Here is a 15,480-nt window from a genome sequence, read left to right as displayed (position 1 = left end):
GAGGAGGCAGCATGTGGGAATAGAAAGGTAAGAAAATGTAGATTACAGACTGGAGGAACTGAGAGATAAAGATAGGACAAAACGTGGGAATAGATGTGGGGGGCAAGAGGGTTTAAAATCCATCCTCCGCTTTCAAGAGATGCCATAAAACACCACATGAACACAGCAGTCGTGAGCAAGCTGGACTACGGCAACAACTTGCTGATGGGACTCTCTGAAAATGGCTTCTCTCCCATCGACAAGTTATCAACCCTTTCAGGTCTTGAACCCACCTCTCCTACCACAGAAGAACATGCTGCCTCTGCGCCAGCTCCAGAGCCCAGCGTAAGCGCCTTACCCTAATCTTACCTCACGGCAGCCTTGCCTGGCAGACCCCAGCTTGATCACTGCGATCCGCTAACCTTTAGCTGCTTATACTGCACCTAAATCTCTCTCCCTCAAATAACACATATGTTTCTTCTGTCTTTGTGGTCCTTTTCACTGGACAACCCTCCCAGAAGAGCTCAAGCCCATCTCACAGTCCTTGTCATGGAGGCTGCCTTAAAAAAACACACCTCACAAATCAGGAGTACCATTAGAATGGCATAAGGGTCTCTGCACCCCATCATCACACTCTCACCCTATGGTAATTGAAGTGTTATTATGTATGCAATCACTGTGTTCACTGTTCATGACGTCATACAATGGCTGCCAAAATACACTTGCAGGCCTTTTGGTCTATGAAATGAGTAAATTGTGTTTACAATGAGTAAAGTGAGCACCATTGACTTGGGTAACAATAAACATCTGTTATTAAGCGCCAAGATACCCTTTGTGAACGAGCGCTTTACAAATGCACATGTGATGTTATGATAACCACAGATTACTGTCCTACATACCAAAACGATACTTGTGCACACAGTTCGTCCAAAGTGCTTTAACTGCTACAAAAATATATGAATGAATGATTAATAAACCCTTTTGATGCCTTCCATTGGCTAAGGCTTCTCATGCTGAACCCTAAAGCATTTGAGCCATCGCCCACCAAACTATCACGTGCATCCTAACCCTAAACCACGCTGCTCCTTTCTGATAGGTGCATCCAGATTCCTTGGTGCTTCTGACGCTAAGGAAACTTGTCTGCACCGTGCAGTTTTCGTGGGATGGAATCCCTGAAGTTTGTGCAAATACCTTTAGGTGCCATCTGTGGGGCTATCTCTTGTGAGTTTGGGTTGACCAGTTATCACCCTTAGAAGAATCTCGGTACCAACAGGGGCGTAGCTTCCACTGGTGCAGCAGGTGCAGTGGCACCGATACCCAGAGCCCTGAGGGGACCGCTTAACCCTGATTATTGCGGTGTTTTTATAATTCAAATATTTATTTATTTTTAGGTTTTTATATAGCACGAACAAGACCCTCGTGGGTATCAGAGCGCTTTACACATGTTAACGACCAGAGAACATGATATCAATATTAAATAGTCGAGATACAGTACAAGACATGGCAGATCCCAGATGAGGGCGGGATCTCCTCAATGATAAGACAGATCAAGGACTATAGTAGAATAGGCGAGCAGTAATCCCGAGTCCTGAACAGCTTAGGGAGACGGGTATCCAGTATCTTAGCAGCCAGAGGGCCCTTTTCCTTCCTTGCTCTAGGGCCCATGACACACCGGCTGTGCCACTGGTTGCCAACCAGAAGCGGGAGCCCACCTGCTGTGGAAGACTGGACCCCCGCCCCTTTGGTTCAATCTCAGCACCTCTTGTAGCACACCCCTTGTGGCGACGTGTTCCACTTTAATTACTCTCAGGGTAATTCTATTGAGAAAGCAAAAATAATGAATGAAAGAATAGTGGGAAAGCAACAAGGAAATAAAGGGGAGTAACGTTTAAAGTAATACTAAGGGAATGTTATAGTTTAAGGAAAGGGCTAACTTTAAAAATGCCCAAGGAATAGGCTAATCTAGAAGAGTTCCTCTGTAAAGAAAAAAGAGGGGGAAGTATACAAAAAAGTAAAGGGCGAGATGAAAATAAAAGATGGGACTATGGGGCATGAAGGGGCCACTCCCTGTAAAAAAAGGAGAAAAGAAACAAACAAAAAGGATAGGAAACTATGAGAGCAAGCTCAGATTTGTCGAAACAATATGATACGAGATTATTGTAGTTTAACAAAACACATAGGTTCAAAAGATCATTCTCAAGGTGATTAGTGATCCAAGAAAATCCCATGGATCCCCTTGTTTGGGTGAAGAATGATGCCTGGATCTCACTGACGAGGCTCCTGTGTAAAATGTCTACCTGATCCTTTTGAAGCTTTTCATCAGCAGTTATTGTTTAACTCTTTGTTAGACCTGTTATCCTCGCCTGACCTAAACTTTCTCTCCAACTTATTCTTACAATTAAAGAGTACATTTTTATTACATTTGTTGGCTAGCCACTGTAAGTGGGGCACAAAAGTTATGCTTTGCCACTGGCAGTTTGCAGACTTGGACTGCTTAGCTTTATTTGACGCTATTTCACCCATTGGAATCCAATCGCTGTTCGAAACGTTTGCTTAACATAAATCGGTAAGAATTGTGTCTTAAACACGAGTAATCTGGGAGAGAGATGTGTTAGGAGTTTATAAAGAATACTTTTCTCCATTGGGTCTCTCGGTGCTAAAACTGGATGAGCCGCAGCAGGCTGAATTATACAAGCTGACTAAACAAGTTAGGGCTGAACTTTGGCGGGTGGCCCACCTTCCGCCAGGTGGTGGAGGACATTATGCCTGCCATCTTGATGGACTACCGCCTGCCATATTTAGAGTTCACCTTCAGCGATAATGTCTGTCACAGCGATTTCTCTGAAATCACTGCAGGTTTGGTGCATGGCCGCTGTCTTTTAGTGGTCTCCACACCATTTCTTTTTCTAAAACAAATTGCCAAAGCTGGAGTTTGTTTTTGAAAAACCAAACAAACGAATAACCCTCCCACTCTTGGAGATTTGTCCAACATATGGGGGGCATTTTTTTTGTCTGTTGTCATGTACAGGAAAAAAAACATTAGACGGTCTGCTCTAAATAGGGCGGGCAGTCTGATGCCCTTACTCCAGTGGGCTCTACTCTGCCGGCATGATGGAGAAAGCTTTCTAACAGCAGCGTCAGTGGGAGCAGTGCAGTCATAAAGACTACGGCCTGCCTGACTCTATAAACAGCAGGCAGACCCAAGAGTTTGATGCACAGCGTACTACACCACGTTTGTGGTAGGATACTGTGCCCGCTAAACTCTAAACTGGGCCCCAACTCTTTAGTTTCATCAGATGCTTGCTTCATTAGACAAATATGAGCCACCTGTTGTTTGGTCTGGGTGTTAAACATACTGCCAACAATATATATAGAGTGGACCATGGGTCCACCCCTTTCAACTATTGGCTTTCTTTGACCAGCTGCATTCAGTCATTGGCTTGAGCCTTTGTCAATCATATATTGTCTGAGCCCAAAGGAGTATTCATCTCTCACCTATTGCTAGTAGTTGCTTGGATGTATCTCTCTGCCTCCCTGTGATTGCTTGTACTTAATCTGTCCCCTCTGCTTTCTACCTCTTTTGTGTCTTGCTTTGTTATACTAACACTGCATAGAGTCACATATTAAAAGCAAACAATGCTTTTTGTCCCATGTATTTTATGGTTTCATGTACATTTTGTCCTAACATAATGCTTGTAAAGATCTGTCTCTAAACCCCATGTTTTTCGAGACCAAGAGACACTCGGAGAGTGACAGCATCCATGTCACAGATATTTTGATGGAGGTTTCACCTACATATCATTGCTATCAGGTGTGCTAGCCGAATTAGATAGATGAGAATAAATAAGGACTACAACACCCAGAATGCATTAGGTTGTCACATGAAAGCCAGGAATGGAGGCAGTATCTATGATGACATGAAGTGAGGTGTCCACCTTACTCCAGGAACAGCTGTTTGTACGTTACGCAGCACCTAGAATACCACCTCGACTGTAGAGAGTTTCTGTCTTGACGGTGTAATACTATGACTTTCTGACAGCCATACTCCAGCACTACATAAACGACAAATGAAACCTACAAAAATGTGTACAGTCTTATAACATGTAACAAACAGGTGGTTAAAGGAGGATGCGAAGGGGACTTAGAAACACATACATAAACCGATATGGAAATGGATCTTGTGTTAATACACCTGTTGCTGCAATCTATGTGCAGGGCCGGACTGGCCATAGCGGGCACTGGGCGTTTCCCCGGTAGGCCGCTAGGGTGGGGGCCAGTTTTGCGCCCCTAGGGGGCTGTTTTTGTTACCAGGGTACAGCAATATCGGCCCCCTGTAACAAAATCGGCCAGAACCGGCCCCCGCAAACTGCTCGGCTGCACTGCCCCTTGGCCCCAGGTGGGGCCGGCTGAGCAGTTTGCCAGGGCAGGTTTCTGTTCCCAGTCCGGCCTTGTCTATGTGTAAAATGCACAACACGGGTTACAAGCCCTGCTACAGGGGTCTTTGTAAATTCTGCAGTTCTTGTGGACAGTTCTCTGTCTTTCATCTTTCCCGTATTGATAAACTGAGCACCAGTGACTGAAATGTGCAATGAACCTCTCATTCAGCACCACGAGGCATCGCAGGTTGCTGTTTACAGTACATATCAGGTAAATACTTTAGTGAAAAAAACGACCAATTATACTTCAGCGTTTTTTGTACCATGCTTTAATTAATTAAAATATTTATTTTCACAAATAATTTATTTACATCTGTTTTATTCTATAAAAACAATTAAACAAAAAATAACAGCCCCATCCCGGAAGTCCCAAAACGGGGTGGAAGTTTGGCAGAGAAGGGACTTATAATACCAGGGGCGTGGTTATCGAAAGGAGTGGGCGGGATCTTAGGCCGTGGCGGTGCTGATGCACGCGCCATAAGTCAGTGTTGTTCATGCAAAAGGATTTAATCTCATCGCCTCGTCAATGAGGCGCTCGGTTTCGCTTTTTTAAATGTGGGTGTGCAAGGCTGAAATTTGTATTTATGTTTAATGAGCTCCAGACACCTAGTAGAGCTTTTCAGAAACCATGTAAGTGCGTATTTATAGGTTTGGCAAGATGGGAAAAATAAGGATATTTTACGGCCTGCGTTTAGAGACGTAAATTGTATCGAAAACCCTTCATGAATTGGTGTGTAAGAAACTGTAGAGATGCACATTCTAACCTGGAAAAACCAGTATCATTTTATTTTTCACTGCTGACTCGGAGCCAGGTTAGGGTGGGGCGGGGCTGGCCAGAGCAGAGGGAGGATTGGTTTACACTACCTAAGTGTGCATGACGGTTTGGCTGGACCCCTTTGGCCGCCCAAACGGTCATGCGCACTTTGCATTTTCCCCACCAGGCTGTAATGCACAGCCGGGTGAGGAAAATGCACAGGCTTCCAGGCCCTCTTTGAGTGCCGAACCATGATGCTCAGACCAATCAATATGCTGATGTAAAGCAGAGTCGTTATTGGCTGGGAGTGCCTGGAGGCCTGGGTGCTTCCGTTCTGCCAGAGCGCTGCAGAGAGAAGAGGACGGAGGAGAGGTGTTTGCGGCATTCTCAGGTAAATTTATTTTATTTTGTTTTTCACACCCGCCTCACCACCCCCATTCCGAGGCAGCCGCCACTGGGAAATTTCGCGTGCCTTGTTTTCACTCAAACTCCTGCACAAACAGACATGTTTGGTCCTATTTGGGGCTAGTCAGTGTGCTGTATCTGGCATGCCTTGTGAAAAAATTAGCATTTTTCAGGAGGACGGTTGCTTAGAATTGGCAGTTCGGGGATCTCCCCATGATGGTGGAATAGGGGTGTTCCCTTGAAGCCAGGACTTCAGCAGAGTACCTACGTGTGTTTAGCTTTTGAGGTGAGGAAAATGCAAGGATGTGGAAGAATATTTTGATCTGGCAGGTAGTGGGAGTTCCTTGGTTAATTTGGTGCAGATGATACAGTAACTGTTTGACACGCGTGTGTTTGTGCACATGTGAAGCTGTAGGAGATACCCAGTTATGTGGCTGTGCAGAGATACCCTGTGCATATGATACCATGTCTACACCTTCCCTTTTGCCCGTTAGATTCTCACACTTAGGTTAGCCTTTGAAACGTGGGACTCTAAGGCGGAACCGCCCCTTCCTCCTTCTCCAAAACTTCCCACAATTATGTGCTTTACCAGTTTTTGAGGCACAAATCGCTCCAGTGGCACCTGAAGTGACCCAGTTGTCAATGATGGCACTCTCTAAGACAACTACTAGTCTTTTAAAGGTCCAAACTATGGGTGCTCTCTGGAGAGAAAGCACAAAGAACACATATAGCTCTCCATCGAGCAAAGCAAGAACTAGGCTTATTCCATTGCTTTGCCATACATGACCAGGGAATAAGGTGCTGCCTAGTGTGTCCTTTGAGTCGAGGTATTGCCCAGTGTGTCTCCTGAGTCAAGTCAAGGTGCCAGAGTGTACTCTCAGTCAAGGCGCGGTCCAGTGTGTTCTCTGAGTCAAGGTATTGCCCAGTGTGTCTTCTGAGTCAAGGGGACAGTCTGTACTCTAAGTCAAGGCGCAGCCCAGCTTGTCCTTTTCAGTCAATGTGCTGCCCAGTGTGTCCTTTGAGCCAAGGCGCAGTCCAGTGTGTCCCCTGAGTCAAGGTGCCAGTGTGTTCTCTGAGTCAAGGTGCAGCCCAATGTGTCCTTTGAAACAAGATACTGCCCACTGTGTCCTTTGAGTCAAGGTACGATCCAGTGTGTCCTATGAATCAAGGCGTGGCCCAGTGTGTCCTTCAAGTCAAGTTGTTGCCCAGTGTGTCCCTTGAGTCAAGGTGAGGTACAGTGTGACCTCTGAGTCAAGGTGTTGCTCAGTGTGTCCTTTGAGTCAAGACATAGCCCAATGTGGCTTGTGGTGTCCTGGTTACAGTAGGCTAGAGGTCAATGCGTGCACATAACTAGGTAAAGCTTGTTGAGTGGTGGAGTGGATGCGCCTGCAAAATATTCCTCCCATCTTTCCGAAGCTTCAAGACCCATTTAGCGCTAACTCCCAACCCAGACTCCGGCTATCTCCTGGAAAAGGAATACAAATGCACCTTTTCTGATAATCCCTGCTTTCACCATTTATCCATCCCAAAACACTTGGGGTGTTCAAGAAAGAATGGAAGAGATCTGGGAGGGAGTGAGGAAGGAAGAGGTGTCATGAACGGGGAGCACACGTAAGGCAGCAGAAGAAAGAGTGTCAATACTGTCAGGGTACTTGCACCAGCATGTGACATCAGTGGGATAGTGGCGTTGGTTAGAGAAGATAGCATTCTCTGATGTTTTGAGTGAAGCTTGTGGATCTATAAATATATGAAGGACAGGGTTTTGATTCCTATTAACTACCCTTCATCGGTCATTGTCAAGGCTTCCCTGTAGGCCATTTCTTCAGACTTACAATCAAGCATTGCCAAGGTCATGAATTGCCTAGTGTCAAATCACCCCCCCCCCCCATTTGACCATTTTCAGCATCCTCCCGTAGACCACTGCCGAAGTTCCCCATTAATGAACATCAAGTCCCTTCCATTGACCATTATGTAAGCCCCTTCGCCCCCATGGAAACCAGTTAAGAGCAATCAATCTTTGATGATGAAACCTTGCCAAGGCTGCACTTGCAGTTTGCCAAAGCCCACCCATTTATCACTTTCATATCCTTCACATTCTCCCCTGGTAAGCCCTTCATTTACCATTGTCAAGGCCCCCATTGACAACCGGAACGGTTCTTCCATTGACCATGGTCAAGTTCTCTCTTTTGCACATTTTCACAGTTCTTCTATTGGCCACTGACAAGGCTTTCATTAACCATTGGCTTGGTCCTTCTCAGTGACCACTGTCAAGGCACCCATTGGCCATTGATAAGCTTCTTCTCTAGACCACAGTCAAATTCAATCGTTTGGCCAATTACAAGGGCTCATTGATCGTTAACAAAGGTTACATCAACTATTGTCAAAGTGTCCCTTTGACCACAGTCAATTCCCAAAGTGACCACCGTTGAGGCCCTTCCATAGACCATTGTCATAGGCCCTCCATTAACCAATGTCAAGACCCTTCAAGTGACCATTGCCAAGGCCCACCATTTATTTTGCCATGGCCTCAATATTCTCTATTTCAAGGTCTCACCTTTTCAGGGCCAGTCGACACGCAGCACAGCTTACGCTCTTGTAAACCATGCAGTGGCACAAAAGCAAAACTCATATATCCAATGTGTCTTAAAAATGTTAGAGTCCTCATGTGAAGCAGACTAAACACTTGGCCTGAAAAAGGTGGGGAAGTATTCAGGGGGTCACTTGCGATAATGGTGGGAGGATTCCTTTGTGCAATGTCCATGTTCCCTTACTGTTTCAATCCGTGCAGGAATATTTTTACGTCAGTTCACTGGTTCACCCTTGGTTCTCCACACTGCTTGTTCGTGCTGCGTTCTCCTCACGCTGTTACATTCAGCGGCATTGCACAAGATTTGTTCTGAAATTCTGATCCAGTTTTTTTTGCGAGGGATGGTATTTTTCCTTTTATTTTCCACCTCATAGGTTCGAGAAAAGGCTTTGAGTCTTGAATTCTGGGCCTGTCTCATCTTGACGCTGGTATGCCATGCTCCGCTGGACCGATGTGTAAGGCTACAGGTGGTCGTAGGCGCCTGTGGAGGTGGGGGCAGCTCCCGCCCTTGCCGTGGAGCTGTAGTAATATGGGGACGCTGGAAATGAGAAAGAGAGGAACGAAATGTTGTTAGGGGAACCGTCTTTTTGTTGTTTCATGCTGGGTCGCATCTTGAGTTAATAAGTTTAAGATTGCTCAGAAGCAGTAGTCAACCATTAACCTCCAGCTCTTAACCTGTGCGAAAGTAGCGTCTGCCTTCTTCCCATTAACCCAGACTTGCCCTAGAGTCACGCTTGGGCGGGATATTTTATATGGACAATAATAAGGGTACAGGTGGTTAGGGGGATGGTTAAGTGGCTTTGTGGCTCTGGCAGGGGGCATGGCTGCAGTCTGACGTCCCTTCCAACCCTCATCTCAGCACTCCAAAGCCTTTAGGCAGGTTTGGGAGACAGAAACTTGGCCAGGCACACACTTAACCCTTGAGGAGACAAGCCCTCTGGCTGTGGCTTTTCAGATCTGTGAGAGGTCAGTCTCTCAAGGATCCCTTACACATTTGTAGAGGAGCACCATCACAATGTGCTATACCACTGTGCTGGTTTCAGCCACACATTAGTGGGGCTCAGACAGAGCCCCTCATATGTTAAGCCAGTGCATTTTAAAGGGACGTCTGGTTGGGGCAGATTCTACCACATATAAGGTTCACCTTTGAAATGAATGTAGAGATTTGACAGAGTTTCACAAGCCAAAACATCCTTTTGAAGGTAAGGGCTTGCCATAAAACCTCTAAATTTTCTTCATTGGGCAGTTTGCCTCTGGTGACCTAAAATACACCACTCAGATATGATTCTTGTAACCAACCATGTCATTTCACATACAAGGGTCTATCCATTGCTTAATTTGTAAAATATAAAAAAATAAGTGCCCGGAGGCCACTGCACTTTGCACCACCCATTGCCCCTGCCAGCGCCAGCAATAATTGTACCAACACAACTACTAACCATCGCACTCCTACAAGTGTGACAAATCAGACTATTCCAGGCCCCCAAAGCTATAAGAAAGGAATGAGCGGCAGATATTATTAATTTTTAATGCACATTGAAATACTAAACAGTGTTGTTGTGCTCATCTCAAAATTAGGCAGTCAGCATGTGCTGGACTGTCATTGAGACCGGTGCTGAGAATTAAGTGCCGGTACCGAGCACTGGAAGCCACCGGCTCACATTAAGCTCTGGTTCTATCAAGTCTTTCTACAATGGGAGGTGGTTGTACAAACAACATGAGATGAATTACCAAAGTGCCTTGGTTTATAACAAGTGTGGACACACGGACAAAAAGGCACCCGAGAGGCACCTTAATTCCACACCTCCTAAGTGACGCCCCGTGGGCCACCTGAGGATGCCCTTTGGGAGGGGAAACATAGTGTCCCATGGCCCACCCAGTATCCACTCCTCTCTAAGGGAAGGCTGGGTTCACTGGCAGTGATAGATGGATCTGTGGCTGTAACCACCTTTGTCTTCACAGCTGCACTCTCTCCAGTGCATGCACTACCTGAGAGTTGAGACACATTTTTCAGTGTAGAGGGAGCACGGCCGCAGTCTGCGCCAGTGCACCCTTAGGGAGCGCACATTGGCACAAACTGGGAGCGTGGCATTCACTCTGTAATAAGGTCTCCTGTTTCCACCCTCTGCAAGACTTCAGGGATTGATGGAGAACCCCATGCCCAGAACACACTGCCCTGGAGTATCTCATAAGGAGCCATTTTCAAATCAGGGGTGTTCGCTTTCAGGAGGGCGGAGCGCTGAAACAAGGGAGAGCAGAAACTATTGTGGGGAAAGGAAGAAAAAGAAAAGGAAGACCAAGCAAGAGAACGTACTGCACCCGGTGGAACCCCTCGCAGACACGGCAAACACTCAAACTCTCGATGGGTGACCAAGAAGAAGAAAATAGTGTAGAAGGGAAGTGGGAACAAGAGAAACTTGAGAAAGTGAGAGCAATGGGTGGAAGGGGAGAGCAGGAAGCACTGAAAAGAGGGAGGGGGGAGTCAACAGGGTGGACATTGTTCATTTTGAAGACTTTTCAGAATCACTTACTGAGCAGCGAGGAGCCAGGGAACCTCCAGGCCTCTCCGTATGCAGAATAGGGCCCATGACTGTAGGCGTTTCCGGAGTAATCACTTCCTGCTGATGAAAATGAAGAAATGTAGTGAGACACTGGCCTCCTGCTCTCAGTCTCCTTTGGGGTTTCAAACAGGATATGTTGCCAGTTTAGCACAGTAACCCCTCAGCCTCTTAGATTGCGTATACATCACGTGTTGATGTGAGACACAGCCTGTTACCCTCAGCCCCACAACTTCTACATAAACCAAGAGTTGTACTGTGACCTTCATTCAGGTACTTGTTTACTTAATTAGAGATTGCATACATCGAAGGGTGAAGTAGTACTGAATCCTAGTCAGGCACACTCATCCTCTCAGGATGCTATAACCAAGAGGTGTGATGTGTGTGCCCTGGTAATCTACAACTTCCGAGGACGTCCTAATGGCATGCACTTTAGACAATTTCATGAAGCTGGCTTAAAGATATATGAAATGCCAGCAACACCACCTACGCAGAGACACTAACACACACACACACATGTATGTATGTATGTATGTATGTATATATGTATATATATATATGTGTGTGTGTGTGTGTGTGTGTGTGTGTGTGTGTGGGTTTGTGTTACTATCCTTGTGGGGACTTGGGTGTGATAACACACTCACGCTGTGGGGACTTGATTGCACTGTGGGGACCTGAACCCAGGTCCCCACAAGGCAATGTCTTTTAAATGTTAAAAAATGGCTTCAGTAACATCTGTGTCAATTTTTACAACTTTAAAAAAAATTGCCTTGTGGGGACCTGTGTTTCATGAAGTGTGTTTATTTTTCTGCTCAGCTCTGCCCCTGTAGACAGGAGGTGGTACTGCAGTCTTAAACACACTTTGCATTTAAACACACTTTGCTCACTAGAAGCACACATTGGCTGCAGAAAGTACAGACATTTTAATGGGAAAGCTGCATAACACCTTCTTTATCCAAATATTTTTCATGCAATTAACCTTTTCTCTATTCATTAAAATAAAACTTTATTTACATGAAGTATTTAATTTAGACGTTTTGCGTCTGGAATATTGCTATTGGTTTTCAAATACTGCTAAAAGCAAATTGAGCCCTGAATACTTCACGATTGTAATTTGATTCTTAAGTGCAATTAAAGAATGATGATGCACTCGCTGCGATAAATAGAAATTGTTTTTATCGTATTCGGCAAATGACTAGAGGCATCAATGCTTATTGTTACATTTGAATGCTTATACCAGGAATTCAGATGCTTTGTTGCCTTTGTAATGTTAGCTTCTTTTGGGGGTAGGTAGTGGTAAAGGGTGGGCAGGGTAATTTTAGTGTTTAGGGGTTGTAAGGCTATTTTTAGGGTTTAAGGGTGGGTAGTGGCAAAGGGTGGTAAGGGTAATTTTGAGGTTTAGGAGTGGGTAGTGGTAAGCGGTGTGAAGGGTAATTTTAGGGTATTGGGTGGGTATTAATAAAAGGTAGTAAGGGTAATTTTAGGATTTAGCAGTGGCTATTGGTAAAGGACGGTAACAGCAATTATAGGATTATGGGGTGGGTACTGGTAATGGATGGTAAGGGTAATTTTGGATGTAAAGGGTGGAGATATATATATATATCACAGCAGCATGGCCATAATAAACTAGTAACCTGAAACCACCTCTGGAGTGAGAGTCTTACTGGCGTCTCATTGATTCTGAGACACAGGTGCTGCTGTGATATTTTACAGGGTGCTGTGTCCTGCAACTCGGCACCGTCCTCGCGAGGTGGGGGTGGCCGAGTAAAGTACACAGGGAGAGTGAAACGCACATATGTATATATAGTGTTTTACTTACCTTAAATGTACTTACCATTCGAGGTAAAGGCATCTGCATGTTGAAGACATGCGTAATAAAGGCTGCATTGTCAAAGCATGTGTGGTAAAGGCATGCGTTGTGATGTCATACAACCTGGTTAGATGCATTTTACACAGCTTGTGCCTAGCATTGCTTTAATCACAAATTTTACAATCTGCGCCTATCAAATGATTGTTATTCCCACTGAAGCTAAGCTTGACAGTTTCTTGGCACGTGCAAACACTGAGTAGATACAGTGTATCTCTCAGTTATCTCCTTCTCAGTGGCTCTACGCACTTTAAGTGACATAGCAAATGTGTCAAAGCTTCTGGAACATTGCTGCAATGCAGCACAAATTCTGATTCAGGGTTCAATAAACTACATGGTATAAAAAGGTACATTATGACCATAGATACATACAGGTTCAGATTTACAAAACTGTCACACAGTGCACCACAACACCCAAAGTTGCTGCACTGCACTGCATTGCATGAGAAGGAGAGAGCAGGAAAGCCCCAAATCTACTAAGATATGGTACTGTTCTACTCCCTCCCTAGTGTTGGCGCACAATTAGGCTGCTGTGCGCCATGCACACATTTTCAGTCTTGCATAGGTTTTGTACTGGAAGGATACAAAATACTATGCCGAGACAAACTTAAAAAAGTTCCCACTTAGGATGTGTGCAAGTAAGGTGCAGTACAAATGAAAAGTGGGAAGTTAGGAGAAATAAAAGCATTTCTACTTTTTAATGCCTGTTTCAAAATGTGCTCTTGTTTGGTGCAAAACCCTGTCTATTCTAGTTTGTAAGTTGGATTTTGCATACAAACTGTGGGTAGTTGCATAGAAATGCCCATATACCACCCATGGCGCACACCCTTGATGCAGAGTAATACAAAGCAGCGGTGAATGTTTGCATTTTCCAGCATTCCGTCCATCAATTGTTTCTTTTGCATATGTTGCATAAAGTGGGAAGGGTATGCCCAGACGTGTGTCCTATGCTCACCACTCCACTGGATTCAAGCTAGCCTGGCTGATGAAGGGTGATGCCCTGAAACCGGTTCCAGGATGCTTGTTTCCGGTCCAGGGAGGACCTGGCTTGGCAGTACGGGCTGAACTGTTCCCATAAGGAACAGGGTCAAGACTGATTTGCACATGGCTGGGTCCAAACTGGGGTGGTGGATGAGCAAAAGAATGATGGGTTAAACCAAGATCCTTGTGACTCGGGGTGAATGTTTGCATTGTCCAGCATTCCGTACATCAATTGTTTCTTTTACAATTGTTTTATTTTGAGGCAACTTTCCAAGACAAAACAAGATATGTGCTGGAAAGTTAATCCATGAAAAAACATTTTGTGCTGGTTTGTGTCACTTTTCTGATGCAAATCCAGATCAAAATGTTGTAAATCTGGCCCAAAATATGTGTAAACTCTGCATCTAAATTGAAGTTTTACAGCACAATCTGACATTATTTCTGAAATTTTTGCCATTTAAGCATACACTGTTATGAATAGGATTCCAGTGTAGAAAATGAAAGTTAAGTGCATGTTCGGCAAATGATAATCATAATTTGATTTACCAAGAAAATAGTTGGTTTGTTGTACATGTGTGTACCAGTACACCAATGTATTACTCTGAACATCCCAATTATATTTTAAATGGTGTCTTCAATATTGAATGTACCCTTACGTTCTCACTACTCGGCATCGGTAAGCATCTCTTCCACATAGGAATCAGGCCTGATAAACTGTACAGGGCATAATTTATTTATTATGGTTATGTCTCCCAAGGGAACACCTTTAAATTGAAGCCATTTAATTTTAAAAGAGAAATGTGCCATGTTCGGGATTCTTCTAAAACCCGCGAGCCCTCTTGAAAAAAGTTCTTTATTTATAGTAGAATAATGCATGTAATGTAAACATGGATTTCCCACCATATAACACAAAACAATTTCATGACAAAGAAGAATGCGCTTTCGTTCAGACACCGTTGGAGTTCATACACTGAAGTCCTGCCTTCATAGGAACCTCAGGGCAGGACTTCAACGGGAGGAAATAGAAAGATTAGAGCAAGGAGGGAGTGGAAGGGCTGGAGCCGAGAGAGAATTACAGGCGTGGCATGGGAAATATGTAAGGCGACTCAGATGGGGAGCTTTGGGGTGATTTTTTAAGGGGAAGATGCACCTTACATCTAACATTTAAAAACACCCAAGAGGGAGATTGGAGATTTAAGAAGGCAATGTATTGGCAAATGGAACTGCATATTGATGGCCTGATTATGAGTAGTGTGGTCCAAGGAGTTCAAAAATACTGGACCAGAATGTCCATTTCTGGCTAGTTATTTCTCCCCTGCACCACAATATTCTGAGTTCTTAGGCCCGGAATAGGAACTAAATGCATGAACTATAATTACCAAGCCATGTTTTACTTGCAGATGGGTCATGATTCTAGTCAAGTTTCCATGCCCATTGCTCTGCTTTGAGCAGGAATGAAACCTGCATGGAAACATGATTTTACTGAGTGTATTTGTGGACAGACAGGGTGGTATTTCCCAGCGGATAACACACTACTTGATTTGTAATTGACCCAATAGTGACTTTTAAGTGAGAGAGAGAGGAAACAAATCCCAGAGGAAGGACGTCCATAAAGATATAAAATATCATCAGTTTAAATATATGGAGTCGTCCTCTTTCTAATGGAGACAGCAATGGAATAGGTAAAAAAAATCTCAAGAATGATAAAAACTCTGACTGGATTTGGGAAGGGGTAGGATGACCTCATAATTTTTTGTTGCCTATGTATGTATTTATATGTATGCATGTATATGGTAATGTACAGGGCCGATGATAAGCATAAAGGGCCTTATTCAGATTTCGGTAGATGGAGTAGTCTTATCACAAATATGACATATGTTTTGTCCATTGTATTATGATCGTAATACGGCAGA

At 44.5% G+C, this 15,480-nt stretch overlaps 1 protein-coding gene across 6 annotated transcripts in view; it reads right to left on the bottom strand.

Annotated features, from left to right (window-relative positions):
• Positions 1–4,683: 4,683 nt before the first annotated feature.
• Positions 4,684–15,480, bottom strand: part of PAX8 (paired box 8) — a 133,431-nt gene continuing 122,634 nt past the window's right edge. For 3 of the 6 annotated variants that reach the window (XM_085635370.1, XM_085635374.1, XM_085635371.1), the window contains 2 exons: positions 10,693–10,782; positions 4,684–8,699 (listed from right to left, as the gene is read on the bottom strand). In XM_085635370.1, the coding sequence (XP_085491496.1) occupies positions 8,623–8,699; positions 10,693–10,782 (167 nt within the window). In that variant the 3' untranslated portion in view covers positions 4,684–8,622. The remainder of the gene's footprint in view (positions 8,700–10,692; positions 10,783–15,480) is intronic. The other 3 variants (XM_085635372.1, XM_085635375.1, XM_085635373.1) reach the window with 1 other exon arrangement.

This window comes from Triturus cristatus, chromosome 11, assembly GCF_964204655.1.
Source record: "Triturus cristatus chromosome 11, aTriCri1.1, whole genome shotgun sequence".
NCBI classification, from domain to species: domain Eukaryota; kingdom Metazoa; phylum Chordata; class Amphibia; order Caudata; family Salamandridae; genus Triturus; species Triturus cristatus.
This window is presented reverse-complemented; position numbering and strand designations above follow the sequence as displayed.